At 38.9% G+C, this 21469-nt stretch overlaps 1 protein-coding gene across 3 annotated transcripts in view; it reads left to right on the forward strand.

Moving 5' to 3' along the window:
- dclk1a (doublecortin-like kinase 1a) overlaps positions 1-21469 on the forward strand; it is a 77368-nt gene that overhangs the window by 35852 nt on the left and 20047 nt on the right. For 2 of the 3 annotated variants that reach the window (XM_017488331.3, XM_053686823.1), the window contains exons 4-5: positions 9632-9731; positions 13650-13748. In XM_017488331.3, coding sequence (XP_017343820.1) covers positions 9632-9731; positions 13650-13748 — 199 coding nt within the window. Of the gene's footprint in view, positions 1-9631; positions 9732-13649; positions 13749-19466; positions 19751-21469 lie in introns of those variants that run through there. The other variant, XM_053686824.1, reaches the window with a different exon arrangement.

Consider the following 21469-nt stretch of genomic DNA (forward strand, 5'->3'; position numbering starts at 1 on the left):
GCTGTTCCCTTAATGCCAACAACATTTTCTAGTCTATCAAGGAGAATAGTATGATCTATAGTATCCAAAGCTCCATTAAGGTTAAGAAACACAAGCAAGGAGACACAACTCTGATCAGAGGCCAATAGTAGGTCGTTTAACCAGCGCTCTCTCTGTGTTATGATGAGGCCTAAATTCTGACTAATACATTTCATGAATGTCATTCCGATGTAGCATAGCTGTAGCAGAGCATAGCTGCTGTGTAGCTATGCTGATGATGTAGCATGTAGCAGAGCATAGCTGCTGTGCTACAACCTTTTCTAATATCTTGGAGATAAAGGGTAGATTTGATATTGGCCTATAGCTGGAGAATCAATAGCTGGACAATTATCCACAAAACCATTACTGTACAATATAAATAGCACAAATGTGTGATAACAGTCCAGTTTACATGACATTAAATGCATAACATTTACATGACATTGAATATCTTTGTTTGCTTTGGCTTACTTGTTTGTAATGTCCAGTGGATCTTAAGTTGGTTACTCAATTTTTTGGATTTTTTAAACGTCTCCTTTGATCAAAATTGGATATTTTTGTCTTAAATATATTATATATTTGAGTGATTTACCTCAAAGTCTATATATAACACCACTTTAGCATCTCTAGCAATACATTTCTGAACACCTTTTTGTGTACAAATAAAGGAGATACCATGTGGACATATTTGTTTATAATGTGTATATTTGACATTTTCAAAGGGTAAAAATAACCCTGAAAATATTAACCCATTTATGAACTAAAATGATCCCAGCCTTTTTATACAAATGAAACTGTCCTTTAGGTTGAAAAACAGCCAATTTGACAGTTGGGTTAAAATTAAAAACCCAACTTAGTGTATTAGTTTAATCCAAACTGTGTTCTGTCCAATATTTACCCAGTCGTTGGTCTAAAAAATAAATAGTGTGTGGAAGAATTGAAAACAACATAGTTTTGATGAATCACAATATATGATTGTCTTTTTTTCTCTTAAGTCTATGAGACTAGCATTATTATTTCCTGATGAGTTTAATCTGTATATTTTAGACAGTAATAGTGAACTAAGTAACTTGGGCAGAGAGAAGAAAAAAATGTTCCAAAATAATATTACAGAGAAACACTAATCTGTTTGTGTGAGCACATTTTCTGGCTCCAAAACAAGTCAGTAGGTTACTGTCTGTAACCGCGGTTCTATGAAACATTGAGTGGAGAGATCAACCTATGGGAAGGGCATACCTGACCTCTGTAGAAGCAACCAGTTGCACCAAGTCTGGCTGTAACAGACTGGAGCGCATGTCCAATGCCAGGTAAGGGCACACCCCTTACCTGAGTGCATAAATGACCTGCACGGGCTCCTCTTCCTCAGTGAGCAAATTTGCTTCTTCCGCGGCAAGCGTGACAAGTTTGATGGATCACTCCACTCGATGTTTCAGAGAACCGAGGTTACGGAGAGTAGCTTATTGTTCTCTTTCATCATTTCGTGTTCGAGATCCACCTATGGGAGAAACACCATGCATGAAGGTGATAGTGTTACACAGGTGGAACATGAAGAACATGCTGGTGACATGAATAATGAAATGAAGAGCTGGTCACTCCTCATGAAAAGGCTAGTCCTATCCATGCACGCCTGAAGAGCACACACAGGACACAGAGAATTCAACCTCTGATCCCACGCAGAGGAGAAGGGAGGAGGATGAAAAGCGGTAAGCTCAATCACCTCACAGGTGAATGCTGGGAAGCATTTAGGCATAAAGGACGAGGACATTAATGGTGACAGTCTCCTTGCAGAGCGAGGGTGACAGACACTCTTTCACCAGTTGCTGCCCCATTTCAAGCTGATAGAGGCGAGGAGACATTGAGGGCCCTGACAGCCAAGGCCTTATAAGAGGCCTCGTGGATGGATTCGGAAAAATGGTCCATTTTGCTGGGGAGAGTGGGCTTGGGGGAAGCAATCAGGCCACCTTGGGAGGGGTTAAGCTGTCTGGGGATGGAGGGCTCAATGGCGAAGGGGTCACACATGCTGAGAGCCACCATATCCTGAACCTCGAGGTCTCCCCAGCAGAGTTTCATGTGCTTGGCAAATGCGGGGAGGACCGGGAGTAGCTGTTTTCTCAGGCCAGGAGGGTGTACCAGGAGTTTTCCATCGTAAACATCCCTCTCTTGGTCAGTGGCACTTTGCAGGGCCAGCCATTCAATATTGAGGCAAGCAGCCTCTCGCTCACAAAACTCAACACAGAAAAACCCCACAAAAAGGTAAGGGCTTTGGAACATTAGCCTGGGGCATTAAAGAAGACGGAATGGCCTCATCATCCTCCCAACCCTTTAGAAGGCCCACATTGTCCTTGTCGCCAGAGCTGGGTGGCTCGTTAATGAAGGAGGGTTCACCTTGTAAGATGCCCTCAAGGAGTAAGGGTCACTTTGGTTGGCCCAGCTCAGACAGGAAGCGGCTTGGGAGATCCCCGGGAGTGCGCCATCATCGCTGTTTCCATCGTCAGAGTTGGACTGTCCAAAATCTATGCTCTGGGTCGCAGCCACTTTGAGGCTTTGGCACCAAAGCTTTCTGGGAAGCGCTAGGCAGTGGCTACAATTGTCGGGGAAATAAATGGCTTCTTCCGCATGTTTGAGGCCCATGCAGACCACACAGAAGGGATTAGAATCCCTAGCTGCGATGAGAGCATCACACACAGCGGGCAGGCACGTGACTGGTTATCCACAGAGGAATCAGAAGCCAGTTTAGTACTGTAGGTGGCATGGTGGCAAAGCACAGATGTCAGTCAGGTCCGTGAGGCAGGCAGCCATAGGACGGGGGAAAAAGGCTTAAGACGAGCCAGGCAGCCTAACAAGCAGTGTGAGCGTGGGCGGCTTGCAACAAGTGACACGGCTAATCTGGCTAGCGAAACAAACACATCGGGCAGAGGCTGATGCGAAGGATATGTCAGATTGAATACTGATAAAGGGAATGCATCAGTCATAGTCTTATTGGACCTAAGTGCAGCCTTTGACATTGTAGATCATAGCATTCTGCTTGAAAGACTTGAAAACCTCATAGGCTTCTCTGGTAGTGTTTTAAGTTGGTTCAGATCCTATATTATTGGAAGGCAATTTTTTGTTTAGTTGGGTGACTGTACTTATGCAACATGTGATATATGGTGTCCCACAGTGGTCAATACTTGGACCGGTGTTATTTTAATTAATTCTGATGTCTCTGGGTGACATTATTCAAAAACATGAGATGAACTACCATTTCTATGCTGATAACACTCCGAATATATATACTATAATGATAATGAGTCTTTATTGGTCACATATACAGTACAGCACAGTGAAATTGTTTTCTTCGCATACCCCAGCCTGTCAGGAAGCTGGGGTCAGAGCGCAGGGGTAGCCATGATACGGCACCCCTGGAGCAGAGAGGGTTAAGGGCCTTGCTCAAGGGCCCAACAGTGGCAGCTTGGCAGTGCTGGGGCTTGGACCCCCGACCTTCCGATATATATATATATTTATATATATATATATATATATATATAGTGTGTATGTATGTGTGTGTGTGTGTATATGTATGTATAATACATATGTCATTATATATAATTACATATCTCGCTGGAACCACAGATGCATTAAAGAAGCTGTCTGAATGCCTGTCCATCATCCTCCTATGGATAACATGAACGTTTTGAAACTTTATGAGGATAAAACTGAGATTCTTATTGTTGGTCCAAATTATGCAAGGGAAAGAATTGTAAGTGGACTAGGTGCTCTGGCTCTGCAGTCAAAGACAGAAATGAAGAACCTTTGTGTAATTTTAGATTCTGAAATGTTTTAAGTCACACATAAATTGTTACCTGTTTTTATCACCTTAGAAATATAGCACGAATTTGACCCTTTGTTTCATCAAATGACGCTAAGAAACTGATTCATGCTTTTATTTTTTTCTCGCCTCGATTACTGTAATGCACTTTATACTGGCTTGCCCAAGAATTGTTTGTATAAGCTACAACTGGTGCAAAATGCTGCAGCTAGAGTGCTTACAAGATCCAGGAGAAGTACTGAATGATTTAGCACCTTTCTGATTGTTCATCAAAATATGTTCTAATTCGTAGTTTGAGGTCTTCCAATGCTGCATTTTGGACATATTTTAATATAAATCTTAAGAGCTCAGGAGAAACAGCGTTTGGCCATTATGCCTCCAAAATTTGGAACCTTTTACCTATTGAAATTAGACAATATTCACATTTTTATGTGTGCGCATATATATATATATATATATATATATATATATATATATATATATATATATATATATATATATATATATATATATATGAATGAGAGAGAGAGAGAGAGTTGCAATCAAAATTATTCAACCCCCATTGCAAATCAAGTTTATTGTCAAAAATTACAGACATTTGCAATGAACAAATCAAACAAAAGCAACTGAAATAGTTCAACACAACGAATGCTTCAAGTGCTTTCCACAAATTCAACTGAAAATGCAACTTACAATGATTTCTCCAGTTTCAAAATTATTCAATCCCCTGAATAGAATCCCTCATAACAGCACAAATATGCAAAACAGGTGCTGTCTGAAGCACACCGTGAAAACAGGTGTGCGTGATTAGAATGAGGGTGAGTGTTCTGGGAATTGCGGTCCAAAGCTGCCATGTTTGTAGGCCGCAGTGCAGTATGGGAAATGTAGTTTCACTGGTTTGCTGTGATATGACACGCATACTAAACACAGATGGTTTCCATGCCAGAACTCCAAGACATACACCACTACTGACCCAAAAGCACGAGAAAAGTCACCTCAAAATCATATAAATAAGCCAAAGAAGTTTTGGGATTCTGTTCTGTGGCGCGATAAAACAAAACTTGGAAAAAAATTGGAACTTTTCGGCACGATGGATCAGCGGTATGTGTGGAGAAAGAAGAATGAAGAAAGAAAACTTTGTCCACAGTCAAGCATGGTGGTGGCTCAGTGATGCTCTGGGGCTGCTTTGCATCTTCTGGCACTGGAAACCTGTGGCATGATGGATTCATTGAAGTATCAGAAAATCCTAGGAGACATCATGCAGTCTGTGAGGAAGCTGAAGCTTGGGCGTCATTGCACCTTCCAACAGGAAAATGATCCCAAGCATACCTCAAATTCTACCAAGGCTTGATTGCCTGAAGAAGTCCTGGAAGATTCTACAGGGCCATCACAGTCACCTGACTTGAACCTTACAGAAAGTCTCTGGTGGGATAGGAAGAAGGTGATTGCAGCACGAAAACCCAGGAATACTACTGAACTGGAGGCCGTTGTTCATGAGGAATGGGCTAAGATTCCTCAGGAACGCCGCCAGAAGCTGGTGTCTGGCTATGCATCTCGTTTGCAATAGGTCATAACATCAAAAGGCTGCTCTACTAAGTAGTAACGTTGCTTACCACGAAGGGGTTTGAATAATTTTGAAAATGGAGAAGTCATTATAAGTTACATTTTCAGTTGAATTTGCGGAAAGCACTTGAAGCATTCATTATGTTGAACTATTTCATTTGCTTTTGTTTGATTTGTTCATTGTAAACAGTTGAAAGTCTATAAATTTTGAGAATAAACCTGATTTGCAGTGGGGGTTGAATAATTTTGATTGCAACTGTGAACTGTGTATGTGTGTGTGTGTGTGTGTGTGTGTATATATATATATATATATATATATATATATATATAAAAACACATTTTTATTGTTGGATCCTAATTTTGCACCTTTATTTTCTTTTTTGATTTTGATTGTTCTTGATTTGTTAAACTCTGTGGGCACATCCCAGAAGACTTGCAGCTGTAACTGCAGCTAAAGGTGATTCTATCAAGTATTAAACCATGGAGGTGAATACTTATGCAGCCAACAGATTTCTGCTTTTTTTATTAGTTAACCATAATTAAAATAAATCCAAGTCAATATCAGCACCAGGTTGTGACAGTTGGGGTGGGGTATTTATGCACTGCTTGTGCACTAGCCTCTGATCAGTCACTGTTCTGAGGTTTCCTGCATCTTCTTCATATTTATAGAGGGTTGAGGGTTAGAGTGCAATCACACCAATGCACAAACCTATCATTTTTTTGAAAAACACTACGTCTATGCATTAACCCAAGAATAACAGTGTTGTCAGGCAGTTTGCAGGTTGGCTACTGGTGCAATCAGTGACATGTAATGTAAATAAGACTGGACAGCTGACAACACTGAGGAGCACCTGTGCTGAGTTGATCTTGTTTCTGAAGTGTTATTTGCCTTTGCATACTGTATGTGACTGGTTACAAAAGTCTGTTTCTAAATGATGTGGTGCTACAGAGTGTAAAATTATGAACTAATAATCAACAAATGGTACATGTGTATAACTCTTTAAGATACTTTATGGAGTCTTTAGACCAAATGTGTAATATGACTTGTGCCATCATTCGTACATCTCCCCTGCACACATATAAACCAATATGTGCTTAATGCACACATCCAAACTGTATTCTGGTCAGGAGCAGAGGTTATTTGTAATACCAAGTTATCAAGAAAAAAATAATTCAGTCAGTGCAAAGCAGTGTTTAATGGTTTCAATGCTATTACTGGTCAATAATGCCACAATCTTGGTTTGCTGACTGTTCTTTATGTAGGAATTAAGCAGACTGTATTATGATCATTGTTAAAAATGACTTCACTGCTTTTCAGCAATCTTTTTACTGGCACCCATTATAGTTGTAGGCTAGCTAAAACTGTTATGAATAGTTTCCCCTTTTCCCCCTCCAAAAATATCCTGTCCCCTCAGGTAATCTCGCCATGCAGAACCCGTTAACCACTCTTTTTATAGCTGATAATTAGTGAGCTGTAGAGTTTGTACAGTGACATGCCTGAAGACAACTGCATGGCTAGAGTGATGACTATCTATTGCTAAATTAAACTTGTGTCAGGAAGGATGCTGTGCTGTGGATCTCTTGAAGAACACATTAAAGTAGGACTCCATTAAAGCAGTGTCTACATCCTTTTGGCAGATCTCCCATTCTCTTTAGTTCAGACATCAAGCTGTGAAGACAACTTGCCTCCTCCATATAATGTTTCTTTGATCATTAAGTTCTCTGCTTAAAATGGACCTTAAGCCCTATACCAGTGAGCCATTTCAGATCAACATTGCCCTTGCTGGATCATTTACACTCATTATAAACATTTACCCAAGTTTCATAAGGTTACCCAAGGTTTTGTTAGGTTATATTATAATGAATAGTAGGCTGTCATAAATGTCCTCACCCGCACATAACACAAGAGCATAGAATTATAAAATTCTATTGAACTTTTATTTTTCATTTAAAAAAATGAATCAATGTTATAAATATGTTACTTGCACAATGCAGAATGGATGTTGGTGTACTGTAGTTTTACACCAACATGTTGCTTAAAAGTATAATAAATAAAGTTGAAAATTTTGCAAAAGTTGTACCACGTTTATGACCAATGGGCACTAGTATTTAATTCACACTGATATAGCACTCTTTGTGTAGCGTCTGTTGTGAGTAGCATCATTATACGTTGTTGTATCCATGCCATGCGCTTATGTTAGTCATGGGGGAAATGAAGCCTCATAAAGCACTGAGGCTTTCCCCTGACTGTTCCAGGAAAAGATTCAAAACTTTGAGAGTGTCAAAAATACAGCCATCTGGTGGTTAGTAAAAAATAAAGCAGCCTAAAGCCTGTGGATGATGCTCCGTCGGATGAGGCAGCCACCACATACGCCACAGATAGTTTCAATGATATGTGCACAAATAAAAGCCTAGTGTGTGTGTGTTGAATTTCTCGCTCTCTAAATTCATTTGCCCATTAAAGTGTGGCAATAAATGCCAGTATGAACTAATGTACACATATATAACTAACAGAGTTGCATATGGCAAGTATTTTGCCTGAAATTCTTTGTATTCTTTATATTACTTGTATGAATAAGTATTTAAAAATGTAATTGAATAAGTTTGAATTAAAATCATTAATTCTGACATTGACATCCATTCTTATAATGTATGGGACTGAAATGTGAATAAGGACACTGTGTGATGGGATCATCTGGTTATTAAATGTGCTTATGAGACTTGGCAGTGGTAGTGCTTGTGTAACTGTGGAAATGACAGAAACGTAACAAAGTCGTTTTTAATTATTTTTATTGAGAAATAAGAGCTGTTTGACAGTGTTGGGGCTGAGTCTATTTCTCCTCTTTGACAGTACTTCCCCTACCTTAGGGAACATTCTTTCACATGGTACAGTGGAGGCCGGTGTACAAAGAAACTGCAGTGCCAAAGTGTATAAATTACCAAAACAAAACCAAAAGTGCAAAAATTCACCAAGAAATAAGCAAAACATTTAAACCCAAATAATTTGTGACAAATAATTAGTGATGATGTAAATGTATTGATTATTCAACTTTCGAAGTACAGTACTCCTCACAAACCAACCAACCAGACTGATTCTCTTCTGTATTTCATGCTTGGGAAGTTAATGTTTGTGTTTATGTTCGTAGTCCTAGTCTTTGTTCACGTGCGTTTCACTTTAAATAAAATACTCCGCACATGCATCCGTTTCCAAACCATCCATGACATCCTGATGGAAGTGCTCTCTTCCAGGATGACCCAAGGGTTCACTTTTACGGTTTGATAAGTATGTGACTTATATAAGCCTTATGCTATGGCCTTCACAGTCACCAGGTTTCAATCCAAGTGAACATCTATGAGAGATTTTTAACTGGCGTGTTAGGCAGTTATCTTGACCACCACCCACAAAACACCAGTTGCGGGAATATTTGGGAAGACTAGTGTTCATCTCACCTCACGTGTTACTTTGCACACGTTCCTGGTTCGGTCATTTCATAATGTTTTAATTGTTAAAGTAGGTCCCATAGTAGTATGTATCGGTTCTAAGCTAATGTTCTAGTTTGTTATCTTTTTTTGTCTTCTTCATGTTCCCTATTTCTCCTTGTGGATTTGGACATGTCAGACAGACAAATATATTGTCCACAGTGTTTGTTTTTAAAGCCAGGCAAGCTTCTGCATGTCGATCAACATAGTCACAGTCTGCACTTCAGCTTCACAACAGATGTTATGTTTATTCACAATGTTCTGTTTAATTATATGCTTGTACAATTTCATATGTTGCTAACAATGGTTTAAAATGACACTCGGTTTACACAGTCCGTCTGTTTAGATTTGTGCTGTCTAATTCATCCTCACACTGCTCCTGTAGATAAAGTAGATATCTACAGGAGCAGTGTGAGGGTGACTTCTGTAGTCCTGCATAGTAATTTGTTGTACAATGTGTACAATGCTGGGAATTGATTGTATTGTGCTGCATTTGTCTGTCTTACCGGAACATTAATTTGTATATTGTTTTATGAATATTGCAATATTGCACTTGTCTGAACCTCTGTATTATCTACACACATTCTACCACAATGCTATAGGCACACAATTTGATCCCACTGTATAAGTTTATATAGATTGGATGACAGTTAAACTGATTTGACTTCACTTGTATGGTGACATGGTCTATAGAATGTTTCATTCGTTAGGAGTCGTTTTGTGTGTATTTGTGATAAATTGCAAGCCTGTCTCTTGCCACAGGTCACATGCCTTCAGGACTTCTTTGGTGATGAAAACATCTTCATTGCATGTGGACCTGAGAAGTTTCGTTACCGTGATGACTTCCTGCTGGATGAGAGCGGTGAGGAACATTTATGTAATTTTGTTTTAACGGTTTTTCCCTGATTGAGGAGGTTCTTTGTTAATAAAAGTACACCAGAGTCCTTCTCAAGCCATTCTCTTTGGCTTCATTTCAAAAAGCTTCAAGCACACTTGCATAAAGAGCATGTGTGGGTTAAAGCTTCCATCTCCCCGGTGTCAGATCTCTTTGTCCTCTTTTATCTTTTCCTCTTATTCTGTATCTGCCCTCTCCTGCACCCACACCATCACTTTCAGAAACATAATGAAAGCCTCTTTCTAATTAGTTCCCAACCCTAAGTTGTGTAGGTCCATTAACCAGCCTTCATCCCAAGTGTGTTCTCCCTCATTATATTCCCCATCAACTGTTTTTACTGCCAATCTCCTCTCTCCTAGAGCCCTGTCTTCTTCTCATTTCTTCTCCTCTCTGTTCTTCGTGCTTTCTCAAATCCTCAACTTTCCTCTCACCAACTCTCAAATGTCTTTTCTCCTTTTTAATACAATTAATTTCAATCCCTGTTCATCATATACAGTATGATTCCACCTCAAAAGAAAGCTCAACAGATTACTATAATTTCAGTTTTGGCTAAAGAAGATAATGAATTAAACTCCCCTCCCTACTATTCCTCCCAAAGGCCAATTTAGACTTTTCTAGAATATATATATATATATATATATATATATATATATATATATATATATATATATATATATATAATATTCAACCCCATTTCTGAAAAAGTTGGGACAGTATGGGGAAAAAAAAGAGTCATTTGAAAATTAAATTCACCCTGTACTATATTGGAAATACATTATTAACACATTATTTGTTTTACTTTGTGAATTTAATTTATTTTTAAAAATATACACTCATTTCAAATCTGATGACTGCAACAAACTACAAAAATCTTGGGACAGTTGACGGTTTACCACTGTGTAAAATCAACTTTTCTTTTAATAACACTTATTAAACGTTTGGGCACTGAGTGAAGACACCATTTGGTTAAGTTTAGCAAGCAGAATTTTCTCCCATTCATCCATTATGTATTTCTTCAGCTGCGCAACTGTATGGGGCCTTCGTTGCCTTATTTTGCACTTCATAATGCGCTACGCATTCTCGATCTGAGACAGGTCAGGACTGCAGGCAGGTCATGCTAGCACCTGCACTTTCTACTTACACAACTATGCGCTTGTAATCTGGGCAGAATGTGGTTTGGTGTTGTCCTGCTCTTGATGGGAGCACATGTTGCTCCAAAATGTGTACATATCCTTCTGCATTGTCCTCTCAAATGTGCAAGTTACCCATGCCATGGGCACTGATACACCTCCATACCATGACAGACGCTTTTAGACATGACACTGAAAACAGCTTGGATCGCCTTTTTCCTCTTTGGCCTGGAGAACACAACGGCTGATAGTAGCCCAAAAACTATTTGAAATGTTGACTCGTCGGACCACAAAACACGATTCCACTGTGCTACTGTCCATCTCAGATGAGACCGAGCCCAGAGAAGTCGACGGTGCTTCTGGACAGTGCTGATGTATGGCTTCTGCTTTGCATAGTAAAGTCTTAACTTGAATCTGTGGATGCATCGTCAAATAGTGTTGACTGACAGGTTTACCAAAGTATTCCCGGGCCCATGTCAGGATATCCATTACAGATTCACGGCGGTTTTTAAGTGACCTCTGAGGGATTGGAGATCACATGCTTTAAGAAGTGGTTTTTGCCCTTGCCCTTTATGCACCGATTTAACCGGATTCCTTGAATCTTTTAATTATATTGTCACTGTAGAAGGTGAAATGCCCCAAATCCTACCGATTTGTCTTTGGGGAATGTTGTTCTCAAAGTGTTGGGTTATTTGCTGACGCATCTGTTGTCAGATTGGCGAGCCTCGACCTATCCTTGCTCTTGAAGGACTAGGCCTTTTTTGGAGGCTCCTTATATACTATGATTAGACGATTGCATCACCTGTTTCATATAACCTTCTTATTTCAACTTGTCACATTGCTATTAGTCCTAAATTGCCCCTGTCCCAACTTTTTTGGAATGTGTTGTGTGCATCAACTTCAAAATAAACGTTTATCTTCAAAAAACTATGCAGTTCATTAGGTAAAACATCAAATACCTTGTCATTATACTTTTTTTGTTTGTTTAAATACAATTTAAAGTACATTTATAAATCACTCCTCTTTGTTTTTATTAGCATTTTCCATAATGTACCAACTTTTTCAGAATTGGGGTTGTATATTTTTTTCATTCAATAATTTTATGAGGAGTTTGTTCATGGTCAGATGTTCACTATCCCATAATCACCTTTCTTTAATTCCAGTCCTCCATGTTAATTCTATTCAGTGGAACAAAGTTAAATGATCTAGTACAATTTGTATCTTATCTTACTTAAGTACAGTATTTGCAGGAAAGCATGTTTTCTTTCTGATGCCTGACACAACTCTGTTCAATTATGAAAGTGGACCTGTAATAACTGCTAGATGCTTTGTCACGGTGTGTTTGATAAGGGCAGAAAAGTCAATCATTAAGTGGAATTTAATTAAAAAAGCATTAACATAGGGCTCTGAGGAGAAATATATGAGGCACACTAAAGGCAAGATTGATGATGCCAAAATGGCAACCTGTAAAGATGAACATTTCCCCAAAATCTTATTTCACTTTGCACACTAGACTATCTTTGAATGAAGGAATTCTTTTCTTGGAGTAATCAATGCATTAGACACCTGGACGCATATCTAAGTTGAATGTCAATGAGACTTTAAACGCAGATTTTGCATATGAGTCACCTCCTTAATAACATTAGGAACGTTAAAGCAGCAGTGCTGGTCAGTGAAGAGTTAAATCATAAGTCTGCAGTTACATCTGGGAGATGTAGAATGACTCAGTGCTATCCTAATTGACTGTGACATTTGCTGTCTTACACGGTGTCGGAAATGTAATGCATGCTCACCTGAATTCATCACTTTAAGCCAAATGATTGCTGCAAATGCCAAATGGGAAAAACAAATTAGCTGCAATAAACAAAGCTAAAATTGATGGAAAGTGTTATGATATTTGAATAAATTATGAAATATTAGACACAGTAAGAGTGCTATAATTGAATTTAAATTGTATATATTGTACTGTAGATCTACTCTTTGGAAATCAAATACAAAGCAAAAGATCCAGCACTGAATGGACATCTACAGTTCACATATAATTCTGGCTGCAGACACCTTTAGAAACCATTCAACACTACTAACACCATTACCAACAATGCTAATAACGTTAACAACTCAGATACTTTGGACTGGGTTATGTAATCAAACTTTTCTGGGCCACAGTATTGCATGAACAGTAGCATAATGTAGCACATTTATATAGGTCTTGCAAACTCTACAAATATATGACTTAAAGGGATAGGAATATATAAGAGGGATAAATATTAAATAGTAAAATAATTGCCTAAAATATTTGAAGATAATTACCTAATAATTATTAATGAAATATGTCTATGTGTATAAGTATACAGTATACAGGATGTGTAAACACATTAAAATGACTGACTAATAAATATACTTCAGTACGTAATTTATTTTGGTCAGGGTCATGGTAAATCTATAGCCTATCCCAGGAACACTGAGTGTGAAGCAGGAATACACCCTGGATAGAGCACCAGTCCATCACAGGACACCATTTTGGACTGAATGTTAGACAGCACTCTCCACTACCATGATCAATACCTCAACTGAGGGAATATCATTTGAAAGAATGAGTTTCATTCCTCCAGTTCATTTCTAGAGAAATTTCTGGTGGCTTGTTGTGGCCAAATACCTTACAAGAATGTTAGCCTTTCTTTTCATTTTTATCTCAGCTGTGTAATAATTGTGTCCTTTTTTTCTGTTTTTTATTTTGGTTCTTCTCGAGTAACAGAATGCAGGCTGATGAAATCATCCTCTTATGGAAAGAGTCTTCTAAGTAAAGCATCTCCCAGGAATGTGACTCCCTCCAGACGCAGCAAGTCACCCTCAGGTAACATGTGGCTGTCTAGGTATACATTTATATATGCAACTGTTACTGTGTAGTGTGTTTGTGTGTGTATCAAGTTATGTTGTTTTTGTGTCAATTCTGCTGTGAGTAGTTTGAAGTTGCATCTGAACTCATTCTACTCATTGAATGAATAGAATCAATTTATTATTTTTTTGTCCCTGTCTGGTGAGCTTGAACTTTCATGTAACATCATCTTCAGCAAACACCCAAGCAGCCTCAAGCTAGTTTTAGAAGCTGTGTTTCAGCTCTTGACTACGCTAGCAGAAGAAATCTTATGTATTCCAGACACGAATATGTCATCTGAGAGTTTATCAGCACTGTAGGAGGCATCCTTTGTGGCATCCTTTGAGATATTACAAACTAAATCTCACATACAGTGGATACAGTACCATCCAAATGTATTGGAACATCAAGGCCAGTTTGAGATAAAAAAAAAAAATGGATATGAGATGACAGATCAGAATTTCAGCTTTCATTTCCTGATATTTACATTTAGATGTGTTAAACAACTTAAAACATGGCACCTAATTTTGCTCACCTAAGGTGAGCAAAAGGAATTGAATTCTCAACCCTGGAGGTGTGAGGCAAATGTGCTAACGATTAAGCCACATGTCCCCAGGAACAGATGATCTTAAAGTAAATTAAAGTAAATAAAACTTAATATTTGGTTGCATATCCCTGCTTCTTTCAGTTGTTTCAGTAGGGCTCACTAATCTTTGATGATGTAACTCATGATGGTAGCAGCAGAATTAATTCAGAAGTCTACAGAAACATTCTGTCTGCCAATTTACAGAGAAATTCATCAATTCTAATTGGGAGGAACTTCATCATGCAGCAAGACAATGACCCATAACACACTGCCAACACAACACAGGACTTTATCAGGGGGAACAAGTGGAAGGTTTTAGACTGGCCAAGTCAACCAACAGACCTTACCCCAGTTGAGGAGCATTTCACCTCCTGCAAAGGAGACTGAAGGGAGAAACTCCCCAAAACAAACAATAACTAAAAGAAGCTGCAGTACTGCCTGGAAAAGCATCACAAATGAAGTATGCAACAGTTAGGCTGCTGGTGACTCATGTCAATGAGTCACCGGCTTGATGCAGTTATTGCAAGCAAGAGATATGCAACCAAATATTAAGTTTTATTTACTTTCATTTACTTTAAGACTATTTTTTCCAATATTTGTGCTCACCTAAAAATTGGTTGGTCTACCACCAAAGGTGCCATGGACTAAGTTGTTTAACACATCTAAATGTACATGTCAGGAAAGGAAAGCTGAAATTCTGATCTATCATTTCATATTCATCTTTTGATCTCAAACTGAAATGTCTTCAATATATAGCGAAAACAATAGAATTGGCCATGCCGTTCCAATACTTTTAGAGGGGACTATATGTTCTACTGCTCCTCTATGTACTCACCCCCACTGTTTCCCATACCCCCCTCCCTGCATGCTTCTTATTCTGGTTACACTTTATTTATGTCCTGTTAGCACTGTGTATGTCATACATGTATCTTGTACCTTTGGTCCAGGAGAAACATTATTTCATCTCACTGTGTACTGCACACTCTATATGGTTATGAGGACAATAAAGGCTTACTTGACATAATAGAAGCAGAATGCTTTAGGCATTTCCTCATACAGCTGAAGGTAATGCTTTCTTCAAGGATACTGATGCCCAATGATGCTGCAGTTCAAAAAGATCCAGTAACTGGTTCATAAATTTGGAAAGAAGCTAATTTATCCGCATATTGCAATGACTCAATAAAAGACTGCAGCAGCTACAACATGCATTTGCACCCATGCATAGCCCACATGTAAAAATGTTCACCTATAGATGGGAGATTGAATGTTCAAATAACACAGATAACGTAGCCATCCACAGTTGAGAGTCCAAGAGAGTATAATTGGCTTTGCCAGTTGGAGTGGGATGGGTGTTATTTCTCTTTCCTCTGTCTATCAGCATAATGCTAACTAAACATGTGTCTGTGGGCTTAGGTATAAGGAAGAACGTAATTAGTGCTGCTAAGTACATCCAGCTGCTCACTGAAGTTGTATGAGCAGCATTATGATGTGACTTAGAGAATGCATGTGTTAGCCTTTGACCTCCCTTTTGAAAGCTGTTGTGCAACAGAGGACAACTAGCTACTAGCAAGTGGAAGGAAATCAGTAGTGAATAAATTGGGAGCAGGGACTCAGTGTGGTGCAGTAGGTAGCATTACAGCCTCACAGCTCCACTGTCCCAGGTTTGATCCTAAGTTTGTGCTACTGTCTGTGTGGAGTTCTGCATGTTCTCATTGTGTAACATGGCCGATGAATTGCCAAAGTTGAATTGTTTCTAGGTGTGAATGTGTGTGCATGGTGCCCTATGATGGACTGATGTCTCAAGGGTGTATTCCTTCCTTGCACACAGTGTTCCATTGTAAAGGCTCTGGATCTCCTGCAACCCTTACCAGGATAAAGTAGTTATTGAAGATGAATGAATGAATAACCAAAAGCAAAGCAAACGTGGTAAAAGTCCCTCACCTACCCAAGAAAACCTGGGGTTGATTCTCTGCTAAGATGATGATTCATACCCTTAACTTCACATACACTTTATGTTGATTAATAGATAATGCTCACTACTAATGCATAAATATTGTAGCAAATAAGAAGCTGATGGCTTCTGGCAACTTGGGCAGCATGGCTGCAGGTATCTCTGGGCAGGATTGCATCAGTTTACGACTTTGTTATTCATAGGAAATGAGGGAGGAAGAAGTGATGTAGAGAAAGAGAGCTGGAGTGAAGAAGAGAATTAAAGACTGGGAACACATGTAGAAAAGAGGGACAGTGTCTGTCTGTCTGAGTCACTGTTTACCTCTGTCTACACAGAGAGAGAGAGAGAGAGAGAGAGAGAGAGAGAGAGAGAGAGATAGATAGATAGATAGATAGATAGTAAGTAAAGGGGTGGGGCAGTGACTCAATCTTGCAGAGAACTTCTGCATTGAATAGAGCAATATTAATCTCTTTTGTACAGTGTGTGTGTCTGTCTGTCCATGTTTTTGGGAACTTTTTGGAAATAAGATAGGACAAACTTTACTGTGCAAATCGACTGTATGTATACATCCATATGTACAAGTAAAAATGGTGGCTCTGTTATCAGTGGAGGGCATTTTGCTGGCATGGTTTGGGTCCACTTGTCCCCTTAGAATGAATGGCCACTGAAGATCGATAAAAGTTATTCTGACAGATCATCTTTATACCATTATGGAACATTTCAACCCTGATGGGATTGGTCTCAGACCAGTTGAACCTATGTGAGATTTTGGACCATCAGATATCACTCTCTACTACCATCATCAAAACACCACTGGTGACTGGTGTTCATTCTTCCAGAACATTAATGCTTGTAGAGACCCAAAACCTTAATAAGATACTTTATTTTATACATGTGTGTGTGTGTATCTGTGTATGTGTGTGTGTGTGTGTGTGTGTGTGTGTGTGTGTGTGTGTGTGTGTGAAACCGAGAGATCTAGAAGGAAGGAAGGTGTGTTTTCTTTATTTGCTCTCCACTGCTGGAGACGACTGTGATATGATTGGTTTAAACTATGCCAGCTGAAGAGGCTTAGTCTGGCCAGGGGGTTGCCATGGTGATATGGGCCAAGGAAACTGCTGCCTTGGAGACAATAGTGATGCCCATATATGGACATAGCTTCCTGTTTGGCAGGCGAGCCGGAAGCAGGCTCAGTTTATTGAGCGCCGCTCATCGCATGCTTATCAGATTGGTTTGTCCCCCCAGACAAATCATGCGTTTACAGACACCCAGCATGAGTGCAGCACAAGCTTGCTGTTATGCTGAAAGCCTCAGTGTACCACAGTTGCAGAATGTTAATGTGGGGGAAAAGATGAGAAGAAAATGTCCTTAAAGCAACACTCTGCTCTCTAGGTGGGAACAGTGCTTGTAGAAATAACATTTCTATTTTGCTATGCGCATTTTGCACACTTTGCTAGAGCTTTGAAATGCTTGATTGTCATGTGCAGCAGAGGAGTGCAGCTTTGAACGTATGAAAAAAAAATACAAAGCATTTAAATTTTTAACTGCAAATGCTTACACCTTTCTTTTGCTGTCTGTCTCATTTTCACACAGTGTAGTGTGTGAGTGGGGAATTTGAAGGGGAGGGGGAGTTGATAATTATATAGAGTTATATATGGAATTTTATGAACCACACATTTTTATGTCTTGAACTGCTTAATCTTTGTCTTAAACTGCAAGTTGCTGTATTTTAACATCAGCACATGTAGAATTATATTTGCGAGAACATACTGAATTATTATCAGCTAAAGATTTAACTTTCAGATTCACACACAACACAGACACGAAACAGCACTCACATTCAGGCGAGTAGACAGACATAGAAGGGGATTGAAAGAGGTAGAGATATACAATACAGATGTGTTTATACTCCTTTTAAAAGCCCAAATGCATGGCGTGAGAGAAAACAGCACCTCACACACAGTTTATATAACCAACTCTGTCAGTGATGTTTCTATAATCAGGCTAAGTTTAGCAGACTGGTGTATGAAGGAGAGCAGTCAGCGCCCCCTCCCCACTTACAAAATAAGCACATACTTTGCTGATGATTTCTAAAAATTCCACAGCTGTTTGCAGACACTCATAATTGCTCTCTGGATATAAATGATTGCTGGCTGTCTATTTCTCGTCAGCAGCTTTCACCTCATCTCATTAAATTCCATCTCAGAAGCAGGCGTTACATCTACTGAGAAGCACAAACACCAGCACAGTATACAGTATTTCCTTTGAGCCACTGTCTGAATTCCCATTGAATTAAATAACTGAGCCCAACACTAGGGTCCACATTTGCATATTTATTAATTTGGCCAGATTCTTTTGTCCAAAGAACTTACAGTTACAATACTATCATAGGATATAGCAATTAGGATTAATTCTGTCCATCTTGCTATTTAAACTCATCTTCTGATCATTGGCTGAGAACCTTAACCACTGAGCTATCACTGACCCTAATTACAACTTGATGAACTATTTGTGACCCAGAGCATTTCAAACAGAATGTGAAGCTTTAATTAGTGCACCTATTCTACTAGGTATTGGCTTGTGTTGAGCTCCCGGTGAAATTCATTATGGAGCGACAGGTGAACCAGGAGCTTCACTCATTATAATCCACCCCTGCTAACTCACACAGCTTATTACAGACTGGAGCAGACAGACAGTCATTCCATGTCTCAAAGGAGATATGTACAAGCATATACAGCATCAATTTTGTACACTACATAAAAATATGCATATATCCTTGGCTTTGGATGTGCTGTGGTTTGAATTTCCCAGTAAAATAATCCTTCATTTTATTCATTCTAACCCTGCAATTTCTCTCATGCTCATCTTCCAATGTTGGCTTGTCATATGGTTGCATAGCCTCACCTACATTTTTTGAATATGAAAATGATAGGAAATGTTACTGAATGAATATGAATATATTTAGGTCTGTTTAAAAATAAAAATATTGAAACTGGAAATCTGCTTTAAACCAAGCCCAGTTTCTTTATGCTTCGTTCCTGTTGCTAATCTCATAAAATCCATGATTATTCTATAGTTCCTTTTAAAGACATCCATTTTTTCCTGCATTTCTTATACTTCTTTTTTACATTTCTTCCACCAGTCCTATCTTTTGCTTCTCCAGAAATCCACTTGGTAACAGTGTGTTGGTCCCTGCACTTTCCTCCAGAACTCTGCTGTGCCACACAGATGCGCCCCAAATAGACATTTCATTAGATGTGAAATCCACCATGACATGGACCAGCTGGTGGAGAATCTCCTCTCTCTGATCCTATATGTATTATGCCAGCTTAGTGTGACACAATAGGAAATTCTAAAATAACCATTACACATATAAAATATAGCCCCAAACTCCAAAATGACTGCACTTGTGTAAAACTGTTAATTTTGTTTAACTAAAACAATAAAAGAAACTACTTATATTCCCTCTAATGAAAATCATTCTCATTTCTGAAATCATTAATTCTATTTTCTCTCAAAGCATATGCTACAAAATGATTGGCACCTCTCAAGAATATTCTAATTATTATATTTGAAATAAAAATAATAATAAATCCATCACCATGAAGAAAGGTGTTTCCAACATGAAAGAGGCAGTTAAGGGTTGACCTGCAGTCAGATAATGGATCTAAAAATACACATGCAGTTAAAAATACCATTAAGCACCATAATACACCCATCATGAAAAAGGTTTCAAGAGTATACTGCCTGCTCATACAGTGAGAAGCATGGTGATGGAGGCAAAGAAGAACCCAAAGTTGGACAAAGGATGGCATAGTGATGTTTGCAAACTAGTGCAGAGACAGATAAAGAGACTAGACTCTTTTAGTTTTTTTTGTGTTGAAATATAACTGTGTAGCTCAAAATGTCACATAATGCAATGAATATTTGCTCCTTTACATGAAGGGTGACAATAATTTTATAGTTTGCTGTATGTCGTGTGCACAGAATAATGCCAGTGTTGATGCCTTTAATCATATGATAACATATTCATCTATCCTATTTAGCACATATTGAACTCAGTTTATGGCTGTAGTAGGACTTTTGGGATATGAATATAAAGGCGACTTTACTGTTAGTCCCTGTATATCTGCTATAGGTGAGTGAGGATGGAGGGGACATGTAGCTGGAGAGAACTGTGGACTCTTTCAGTGGCTGTTTCTACTCCTGTGCCCACGCTCTCTCTGGAGGACAGAGTGGACGAACACAAACTACACACTGAAATGGACCTTGTGCAGAGAGATACAGAGTACTTATCACCACACACTCTGTTCTGTACCTGGATTGTTGAACAACATATTTCCAACAACTGTTTCATTTCAGCTGTTTCAATAGATTTCTCTTTGAAACCATACAGAAAATATGGCAAAAGACTATTAAGAGCTGTGTGAGGATTTGTGCTTAGCTGCAAGAACCCACAGTTCAGCTGGGAAAATGAGTGCATTTTATAGCAATTGATCTAAACTTTGGAAAAACACTTTACACTTTATACTTAAGGTCTTTGCCTTTAGTATATGGCTCCCAATAAATTATTCTAGGTTATTGCCTCAAACAATAGAAACATTCATTCTAATTTATTGACCAATAATTTGTCTTCAGCCAGCACTTCAGTTCAACTTTGACTGGTTGGAACAAAACTCTGGCTTTCTCATGAACCATTCTATTAACATAATGTACCTTAGTTGAAATTACTAAACATTATGCACTTTCAGCAGTTTGTGAATATTTTTTGGTACTTTTGAAGCCAATTAAACCTAATTGTGGGTCGGGCCGCCCTGGAACACACTCCAGATGGTCATGGAGTTCCGTGGCTATGTGGGGGCTACACACGACTCATTCTGTGGGGGAAAGTGGGTGACGGAGTTTCAATCTTTTATAGGCTTTCATGACAAGATGCTTTGAGAAACTGCTGAAGCACTGACCCAAAATAACATAGTGAATTCTGACGGCGAATGCATCACTTGCATCACATTAACATGGTACCACAGATGGTGCCCATGAGTGTACAACCCCCCTTGTCTCTTTTCACGTTGCCACACACACACACACACACACACACACACACACACATATATATATATACATGCAGTTTTCCATTTAAAATGTGCACCTCTGTGAAGGCTGAAA

The sequence above is a fragment of the Ictalurus punctatus genome, chromosome 16 (assembly GCF_001660625.3).
Source record: "Ictalurus punctatus breed USDA103 chromosome 16, Coco_2.0, whole genome shotgun sequence".
Taxonomy (NCBI): domain Eukaryota; kingdom Metazoa; phylum Chordata; class Actinopteri; order Siluriformes; family Ictaluridae; genus Ictalurus; species Ictalurus punctatus.